General features: G+C 35.5%; 1 protein-coding gene across 4 annotated transcripts in view; it reads right to left on the bottom strand.

Moving 5' to 3' along the window:
- Positions 1-3,034: 3,034 nt before the first annotated feature.
- Positions 3,035-10,838, bottom strand: part of LOC131164592 (uncharacterized) — a 37,491-nt gene continuing 29,687 nt past the window's right edge. For all 4 annotated transcript variants that reach the window (XM_058121889.1, XM_058121888.1, XM_058121891.1 and 1 more), the window contains one exon: positions 3,035-4,521. In XM_058121889.1, coding sequence (XP_057977872.1) covers positions 3,447-4,521 — 1,075 coding nt within the window. In that variant the 3' untranslated portion in view covers positions 3,035-3,446. The remainder of the gene's footprint in view (positions 4,522-10,838) is intronic.

Raw genomic sequence — 10,838 nt, 5'->3', positions numbered from 1 at the left:
GTGTGATACAAAGATAGTATTATTTGCACTCTCACGCATTGATTACAACGATTGCAAATATATTTGAGAGTAGATATCTTAGACCACATTGAGCTTACTTCATTATATCATTTGGTGGTGTATGTTATTGCACGTATTGGGTGCATATCTGCTTTACATGAAAGCATAATCACCGTACTAATTTCATTGTTGTGAAATTACTGAGTGTTTACAGGCGTGGCCTGAGGGGGCGGTAATCCAGTCTAGTAAGGATTGGCTGTAAAAGTTAAGGTCAACCCTGTGCTAATTGACCTGATTTGTTTAAGTGTCACTCCACCCATTTAAGTGAGCAAGTATAGTGGTAATCCTTGTGCTTGTTAGCCAAGGCGAGGACATAGGCAATTTGCCAAACCTCGATAACATTTATGCGTGTCACTTTCCTTTACTGCTTTTTGGTGCATGTGTAGTTAATTAAATGACTCTATTTAATTTTTGGTATATATTATAATTGATTTACATTACTTGCACTAGATTGACCATGGGGTTGTGAATATACTACTGTTAGGATACTCACCTAGGACATAAATTTTAAAAGTACCAATTCAACCCCCCCCCCCCCCTCTTGGGTTCACGATAAAGCTAACATTAAGGGTGCTAATAGAATAGATATTGATGAGCATTGTTCCTTGGTGTTCAAGGAGAAATTTAAGAAGATTGATAAGCTAGAAAAATTTATGTAGCAGGTTCATAAGTGGTCTATCCCATGAGAGCAATATTTTAAGCTCTCAGATGCTCTTTTTACCCAAGAGGTGATGGAGATGTCATTACCTACAAAATTTAAAATGCCAAGTTTTGATAAATATAATGGAACTTCGGACCTAGTAGATACTTTAAATATGTTGATGTAGCTTCAAAGTGCGCAAAATGTCATCAATTGTCAAGCATTTGCTGCAATATTGAAAGTACATTTAAGATCTCAATATCAAGCACTAAAATCGTGGTCGATCAGAGCTTATTTAGATAACGAACAACTCTTCTCTAAACATTTTATCAACAATCAAAAGACATGTGCTCATTTTATGAGTTCGGTTCAAGGCGAAAAGGAGTCATTGAAGGAGTTTATAAATCAATTTACCAATGCAACCCTAAAGGTAAGGAATTTAGAACATGGATTAGCTATGACAACATTAACAATAGCACTTCGTCCAAGAGAATTCCTTATGTCACGAGGGAAGAATCCCCTACTTGACATGGGAGAATTGATGGCTAGAGCACAAAAAATATATCAACCTAGATGGGATGATGGCAACCAGAAAGAGTAAAGCAATGCACATATTGACAAACGGGTAATGCCTAGAGGGCAAAGAGTAAAGCAATGCACATATTGACAAACGAGTAATGCCTAGAGGGCTTGGCAGATGAGCAGAACTCATATTAACTAATAGGCAATGCTCATAGGCTTGATAGATGAGCAGAACTCATATTGATGGATGGGTGATGATTATAGGCCTAACATATCAGCAAAGCTCATATTGATAGATGGGTGATGCCCATAGGCTTAACAGATGAGGAGAGCTCATATTTATTGATGCCTATAGGCCTAATTGATAAGTTGAGCTCATAGTGATAGATGTCTGTAGGCCTGATAGATGAGCAGACTCGTATTGACAAATGGGCAATGCTTATATGCCTAATAGATGAGTAAAATCCATATTGACAAATGGGCAATGCCCATAGGCCTAATAGATGAGCAAAGCTCATATAGACATATGGGAAATCAACATAATCCCTTTAAAAAGGGAGTCTATAATATAGTCTTTGTCAATACAATGAAGACATGAATAGAAACAAATAATTGTTAATTTTTTGAAGAAAAAATATTAATTGTCCATAGTATTTTCATATCATTTTTATTGGTATATGAATAAGAATTAAGTATACTCGCATGCAAATTTGAACAGTGTATATATATTTTTTTTTGTTTTTTAAAGATAGACGCTAGCTCTCTATATAGAATTAAAGGGGTTGTGTACGTGGATACAATCATGGAAGCTATGTGGGCCAGAATGAAAGTCGAGGGAGGAAGCTTGAGAGCAGGCATCAAAGATTTTGGTGGTTTTTAATGCAATGCAAAGCATGCATGACAACATTACGAAATGTGGCTCTGCAAGTTCTACTACATATGCCTAAGGAAAGAAATTTGCAGAGAAAAAATATTACTCGGAAAAGATGCGACACCCATTTAGTTTTATCGTTTTCCAATTTTTAATTTCTCATATAAAAACTTTAACTCTTTTTTATTTTTTTAATATTCGTATTAAAAAGGTAAAAAAAAGTAAAGAGTTTACTTGCAAAATAATTTTATTTTTATTTTTAGATTCACAAAAAATTTATTTTTAAATTTTATATAAATATTTAAAATCATGAATTTAGAGCTTTAATTTGTATTGTGTAGATTTAAAAGAAACTTTATGTATAATCCATACTAAAATACAAAATCTAAATTTCATGCTCTCATATGCAAAGTAGGAGGTAGAAATTTTAATAAAATAATGAAAACATATTTTTCAACTTTTTTTATATAAATTTAAAAAATTAAAAACAAGATAATATTTTTTTAATTATTTAGAAATAAAACTACTTTTACAAACAAATAGTATCAATTTTTTATTATTCATATATATTATACAAATGTTGTAAAAATAAAATAAAATGAAAATTAGCTAATTCTTGTCATTTTCTAAAAAAAATAAAAAATAAATTGAAGATTAAAAATTACTTTTCAAAACTATGCGGATCCCTATTTTTTTTCTTAAAACATATTTTTTCCTATTTTACATTGAAGATATTCTCCCGTTGGAGCTAATTCATAGAATTTTCAGCACCAAGAAGCAAGAATCCTAATAATAGGAAAATATAGCATATATCTACCAATTTTATTTATATATCAATATACAAATTCCTAATAAATTAAATGCATGAAAGCTCAAAGACTTCCACGATTCAGGGTATTATGCACTAAATACATATATATAAATATTAATATGCATATATAAAAATCAAAAAATTAAAACCACTATATTATTACAGTCAATTATACCAAATCCTTAATCATATTAAACACATTACTTTACCCTGGGCGAATAGCAGAATGCGAATGGGATGATGGGTAGTACCACCACCTCTTTTCCAGTTATATTCCATCACACTGTCGAAAAGAAGTGTGTAGCGACTTCAAGCACATTGAAGAAGACTAATCATTCAGCAAACCAAACACCATCCCACCCCCCAAATCCCCATTCACCAAGGCCTAAGGGGGAAAAAATTTGTTTCAAAAGAAAATAAATATAAAAAATTAAAAAAAATTAAAATGTCCATTGCTCTATAACCTAAAATCTAAAGACCTAAGAATTTCTTTCCACTCCACTTCCCTCAACCCCATCCCCAAACCATACTATTCCAATCTATCATTGGCCCCTATTGGGGTCTCTAAGCCTGTTTCTCCTTGGCACTTGATCCAATCGCAGTCGCCGCCGATGATTATGAGCATCATGAGCCAATGGTGATGCCACACCATCATTGTCCCCAAATATATATTCATCACTGCCATTGTCATTGTCTTGACTAGAAGAATCAATGCCACCAACAGGAGAGGTGTGACGAATTCTAACAGCACCCTGCCACCTATTAAGGCCAACATTCCCTACTGGCCCAAATGCATGCAATAGGAGGAAAACATTGACCCAGTTGCTGTCAAATCCAATCTCCAAACCCCCATTCCTGTCTGCAGCATCTGCATCAAAGCCCTCTTCTTCGTCGGTATCAAAACCATAATGAATACCATCTATAACATAATCTCCAAAAACCATAGCACCAGGCATTGATGATGTTATCATGCTGATTACATCATCCCGCTCTCGCTCATGCTCAAGATTTCTCCATTTCTGCTCAACTATGGGATCAATTTTGTGAGGCCGAGCAGATGGGTGCTCTGCCTTTACGTGCTTCCTTAGCTCCTTGTATGTTCCAACAAAGGAGCAGTCATCCTGCATACAGCTTCTCCTCTTGGCATTTAGATACTCCCGTGCAGGCTCCACCACCGTCCATCCCTTCACCTGACCCCTGCAAAGGGGGCACGCAAGTTCTGTTACTTCACCCGTCTCAATTGGCCAACTGGAAACTGTGTGATCAGATAAGCTGTACAAGGGGTGACCATGATGGTCTGCGGTCACTTTAGTGTAGGCCTTTTTGTACTGATCGAGGCAGTTGGAATAACGGCAACTAGTGCCACACATATAGGGGCGGCAACCTTTGTCATGAGATGAACAAAGGAGTAGAACAGCATTATGAGGGTACTCCATGCAAACCGAACATAATGCATCTTCCCAATCTTCTTTCTCCAATGCTCTGGAGCGTTTCATTGGAATAATACCATCCAAAACATCTTGAGCACAAGATGACAAGGGATAGGGGGTTGGCCTGTGCTGTCTGGAAGCAATCCTGCGTCGTCCCCTGCAACCTTTTGCCATTTCCAAAGTAAACCTGAAAATTTATTTGTTAAAATTCTGTTACTAGAAGATGGTCTTATTCCAGAATATCAAACCAAAGAGCCATGTAGTTATCTGCAAATAAATCATGCAAGCAAATTTAGATATATCCAACTCATATTTGCAGCCCCCACATCACAGAAACAAATCCTTCCACCTCAACACCCACCCCCCCCCCCCCCCCAACCAAACCCCAACCACCCAGAAAAAGGAAAAAGGGAGAAAGGATGATGATTCTCATGGACTAATATATCAATTGCATAAAAATAGTTTGAAGGAGTTGTAGATTCCATCAATCACAAACCACACACAGACAGGAATGACCACAGAAGCTATAAAAAAACATACAAATTCTTCTCTTCACACATCTCCATGTCTTAATGTGCCTCCATTTTCCCACCTTAATTTTCAGTTATGAAATCATGCAATCCAAAGATACAAAAACCATGCATTTCTATCGTGAATAGAAAACTTTTAAGTCCAATATATCCCACCTAAAATAAGATAACAAAATGGTCCATATTCATATTGTTTTTATATGAATGGAATTAAAAGGATCAACTGCAGTCATCTTCAGTGTCAATTTTCTATAACCACCATTCAAGCCTTCTTAAAGAAGAAGCAAAAATTGTTCTAGGGGCAGCAAGCACCACAGTTTAGTCATGCATCAATAGCTTCAACATCATAAATTCCAAATTTCTTGTTAGCTAACAACAGCTTCAATATCAGAACATTGATAGAAGCTAGAGATGGCAAAATTCAGCCCCAAACTGCACAGATTTTTCTTTTGGGTTTGCAGCAAAACTCAGGGTCCAAGAAGGGGTTGCAACAGTCATAATATGAGTGTGCATCAGTGCATGTGTGTACAAAATACCAGTAGAGATATCTAAAAATTTTCAAATTTCTGTAAGCCATCCCCATAAACCAAAAAACAGGTGCTTCCAAATTTATCAAAATAATAATAATGGGAGAAAAAGAGAGAGGAAGAAATTAAGTTGTTAATATTAGGGTACATGGGGAGCTGTGGGGCAGGGTGGAGGAAAGATATTTCCTCATGGTGTGGGAGCCAGGCAACAACTTTTCCCACAAATAGGGGTGCATGTACAGTCGAAAGGACAACATTTGAATTGTAGGAGGAGGTCCCTGCCCCATAAGTGCTCCTTTGCAGAACCTACACTTTAAGAGGTTTTGTTTACAGATTCTTAAATCCCCCCTAAATGAAATTTTCGGGAATTCTATGGGATGGCTATCTCACTGGAATATTTTTATTTGTTTTGTCATAGGATTGGGTGCAAGCCCTGATTCAATGGTAATAGAGTTACATACAGACCAGAAGGATAGAGGTCCAAAGCACATAAAGTCTCCTCATCTATGGAGGTAAAGTTGCATAACATCATGCCCCCAATGGCATGGGAACCTAGTGCACTACGCATTGCACATTTTATGTTTATGGGATACCCAAAAATCTATACAAGATGCCAAATCTATGTTTTGGTCAGCATAGAAATCCAGCCTAGTATTTCAATAAAATTGCCAAAATACCCCTGAACATGTGTATACAAATATGATAAATATTGTAATATTATACTACAACATCATATGATACTGTAATAAATCATTTTCTCATATCATAGCCGACCCCACTTAGTGGGACTTACGGCTTGGTTTTGTTATTGTTGTTATTTCATTTTATCATAACAAAATAACATTAACTGTTAAAACTTGATATACATTGTTGGCCCACAACCTAATAGCTAAAGCTTTTAGGTAAAGTGGTAATCTAGCTTGGTATAATTATCAGGTCATCTTGTAGCCCACATTTATTGTGTCCGTTTTAAAAAAATATTATTGTGTTCTCTATCGTGGGTGTTATTTATTGTGTGTTTATCTCTCCATGTGCTGTCGGGCTGCAGGTGTGGGGAAGTGTTAAAGCTTGGTATACATTGTTGGCCCACAACCTAATAGCTTAAGCTTTAAGGTAAAGTGGTAATCTAACATTAGCATTTTCTATTTTCATTACTTATATTCAATATTGCAATCATTCATTATTTTAAACAATAAATATCATAATAGTGTGCCATAATATTTTTTTTTTTCATTTTGGTCTCAAATGGCTACATATTGGAGACATTTTAGTCCCACAAATTTGGATGCCCATCAAAATCAAAGATTACCAAAAGGTGGGGATGGGTATTGGATTCTCATGTTTCAATGTTTTAAAAGGTACAATTGAGGCGCATTTGAAATGACTTGAGGAATATTAGACTATACCAAACTCCTGAAAAGCAAATGCATAATATGCTTAATATGACAAACAAACCAAGTAGTTTTACATACCACATTTGAACTTCTTCTTTTTTAATGCAATTTTCTTTTCTTACATTTTCAATATATGTTTTTTTTTTATTAGTAAATAAAATTTATATTAGCAAGGCATCAAACGGATTGGCAAGATGGAAAAGAAATTTCTTTTCAAAAAGAGGCAAACTCACCCTTATCAGGAGCACTTTGATAATCTTCTTGTCCATTTCATGTCCCTCCTTCCCTTACCGCAATTGCTAGAAGATTGGAGGGAATTCAGAGAAGAATTCCTTAGGGGAGCTTAGGGGAGGAGTTTAAATATCACCTTGTTAGATGGGAAGTGGTAAACAACCCATACGTACGGGAGGTTTTGGGCTGAAATCCCCTCTTTCAATAAAGCCCTCCTCAAGAAGTGGTTATGGAGGTTCATGAAGGAGGGAGACCACTTTTGGTGGGATATTATTGTTTCTAAATATGGGCTAGAGCGTAATGGTTGGACAACACACAATAGAAGGGGACCATATGGAGTGGGAGTTCAGAAATTCATCAGGAAAGGATGGGATGATTTTTTTTCCCAATTTGTGAGATTTCAAAGTGGGAAAAGGAGCCAATGTTTACTTATAGCATGATGTGTGACGTGAAAGCAGTAATCTTAGAGCTCTCTCTCCTTCCATCTACAGCTTGACCTATGCCAAAAATGCCTTTATCAATAATCATCTCCAAATCACTAATCAAGGAATTTTCCATAATATTTCTTTTACTAGAAATGTGGCAAATTGGGAACTTCATGCGCACTCTCTTTTTTACATATATTTTTAATATATGTGTAATTTATTTATATATTTTTATATAAAAATAAATTTACAAAAGGCGTGTGCCCTTGGAGGCTTATGCCTTGCCATATGATACAATGCTCCACACTATGCCTTCAACTTTTAAAGCATAGCTATGTTTGATGCGAATATCACATTCTCAAATTACTATCGGAAAAAATATCACATTCATAAATAATCTTCAGTTCTCATCAAATAAGATTCCCATGTTAAAGCAAGTATGAGAATGTTGTTTCTTCAACATAATGTTCCTAGGAGTCAAATCCCATGAACATAACAACCGTGCCATAATTTGATAATCCAATTGGCAAGTTAATATTTTTTTTTTCCCATAAACAAATAAGGTACATAGAAGAGCTTTCCCCTCATGAACAAAATGCTTTATTAAGGATAACAACTGGTTCAACAGTGCAACCTCATATTCACAATCAGAATATTCCATGGAAAAATACAATCTCATGAATTTGTTTGCAGACAGAACCAATAGACAGCTTGAAGGCAATCAATGAACTCAAATCTCTCAAATGTAACATTCGGTATAGGACTGCTTGAAAGAATTCTCGTACACATTCGGGAGTCTTTAAAAGCATGGGAGGAAAAAGAGAACATGATTCTGTCTGTATTTTCTTCTTAATGCTTCAACCAGTTTCTCACACATCTTTACTATCCATTTGACTTGACTACCAACGTTGTTTAACAGCAAAGGAGCTATCTAAGTCATGAAAATAACACTTCCAAGTCCTTGTAGTATCTCAATCATGTTGTTGACACTTGTGCATATGTATATAACTAAAATTTACAAAGGAAATGTTCTGTCACCGGACTGGATAGTAAGGTACCTTGAACATGTTTTGCCCTTACCACCATTAAACCCCTACCCAAGATACCTAGAATGATAGTGATTAAACCCCAATTAAAATCATCCATAGTTGACTTCTAAACCTAAGCAATCTTAATCCCATAAGCACAACTTCCCCTAATGTGTCCAGCATCAACTGGAGTGCTAAAAGGTTTGGGGGATGTTAGAATGATGAGGATGGTTCGGGCAGTTATTGGTAGATCTTCTGTTTTGTAGCAACAGATTAAGCTTTGAGTGTGCGGATAAGGGTATGGTTCGAGGTATTTGGGACTTGTAAGGATTCTCAGCATCTCCTCTCATCTAGCTGTACTCTCTATATTTCTATTATTTGGGTACCCATTGCGCTTCTAGAATTGATTGTCTTCGGCCCTTCTCTATTTCAATTTTTCCAGAGCAGAGTTGAGATTAGAAGTGATTTTCTTCAGTTTATGGTCCATCTAGGCCTAGTCTCAAGTCTTTTCTTACGAATGAGTGGTATCTTGTTTTGGGTTTTCATCTCCTAAGCATAACTGCGCAATTCAGATCATATGATAGTACAATCCTACTTCACCAAAAGGATTCTGATCCTATATAGATTCGCAAATTGGTAGGATTGAAGTAAGACTGGTAGGATGGTTAAGGATTGTGATAGGATCATAAGATCCTACAAATAAATTATTTTCAGATATTTTACCAAATTACTTGTACTATAGGCTTGATGTTTATCTCATATAACTTGTACAATGATTAATGAATGAACTTTGGAAGCAATTTGATACATATCCCAATAACAAAATTTTACGGACTCAAAAATCTCTTTTTAGATTTACATTCGTTCAAACATCAATGTTTAGGATGAGGATATAAACAGATATTTTATACTCCTATGCATTTGATGATAATAATAATGATAGAAACAATGATTCTAATGGAATTGATGGAATTACCCATGATTAGCTCGGCAACACAAGAACCGAATAGTGAATGTTAAACACAAATGCTAATGAGCTAGCTTGATGGGTCGGATTTTTTATTTATTTTCTTTTATACATACATATATATATGTGTGTACACACTCATATACGTGCATATATATATATATATATATAAAACAACAACAACAACAAAGCCTTAAGCCCCACTAGGTGGGGTCGGCTACATGAATCATTTTCCACCAATTTATACGATCATCAACAATATCATTCGACAAATTCAGGGTTAGTAAATCCTTACTACATCTCATTTCAAGTTATTTTTAGGTCTACCCCTACCCCTTCTACTACTCCTCGCAGTAACTAATTCATTCTTCCTCAATGGCATACTACGTAGCCTACGTTGCTAGTATATATATATATATATATATATATATATATATATATATATAAGATGTTCATGTTGTATAGTTGTTTGTTGACTATTTGTGTTATAAAATATTCTTTTTCTTTTTTCTCCATAATTAGTATCCCTTTTTTTCTTAAGGCTATAAGCTCGTTTCATTTAGGAATGCAACATGTGATCTCATTGTTGCTGGAGGGCTCTACCACATAAACTAGTTATTTTTCCTACTTTTGAACACTTCCACTAGATAATCATTTAGGTTTTTAATATTTCAATTTATGAAAATTAACATATAAATATATTTTTTAAAATTTTATATATTGTAAAAAAAAAATTATGTTCCTCAATCCAATCCTGCTAATCCTTCCCGCAATCCCATGTAGGATCCATTTTAACAACCGTGGTCCTAGGTAGATTTTGTTAGGTTTCTCATTCAAAAGGAAGGTGATTCTAGGATTATAACTAGCATGAAGGATTCTTGACAATTCTGTTAGGGGATTGTAAGATGTCCTCTCACTAATGCTTTGTTCACTTGGTCAAGGATGGCCCACTTTGCGGCTAGCCATCCTGATAGCTTTCTTCTTTAAAGGAATTAGGAGGATGAAATTCCTAATCTTTCCCTTGAGTTGCTAGCAAGACCGATGTCTGATCACAATTCTATTAGGGTTGTGGATTGCAAGATGTCCTCTCGCTAATGCTTTGTTCAATTTATTAGGGATGGCCCACTTTGCTACAAGCCATCTCAATAGGCTTCTTCTTTAATGGGATTAGGAGGATAAATTCCTAATATTTCCCTTAAGTTGCTTTCAAGACCAATGTCTAATCACAATTCTATTAGGGTTGTGGATTGCAAGATGTCCTCTTGCTAATGCTTTGCTCACTTCATCAAGGATGGCCCACTTTGTGGCTAGCCATCTCAATAGGCTTCTTATTTAAGGGGATTAGGACTTAGGAGGATAAAATTCCTAATCTTTCCCTTGAGTTGCTAGGATGACCCCTGAT

The sequence above is a fragment of the Malania oleifera genome, chromosome 9 (genome assembly GCF_029873635.1).
Source record: "Malania oleifera isolate guangnan ecotype guangnan chromosome 9, ASM2987363v1, whole genome shotgun sequence".
Taxonomy (NCBI): domain Eukaryota; kingdom Viridiplantae; phylum Streptophyta; class Magnoliopsida; order Santalales; family Ximeniaceae; genus Malania; species Malania oleifera.
This window is presented reverse-complemented; position numbering and strand designations above follow the sequence as displayed.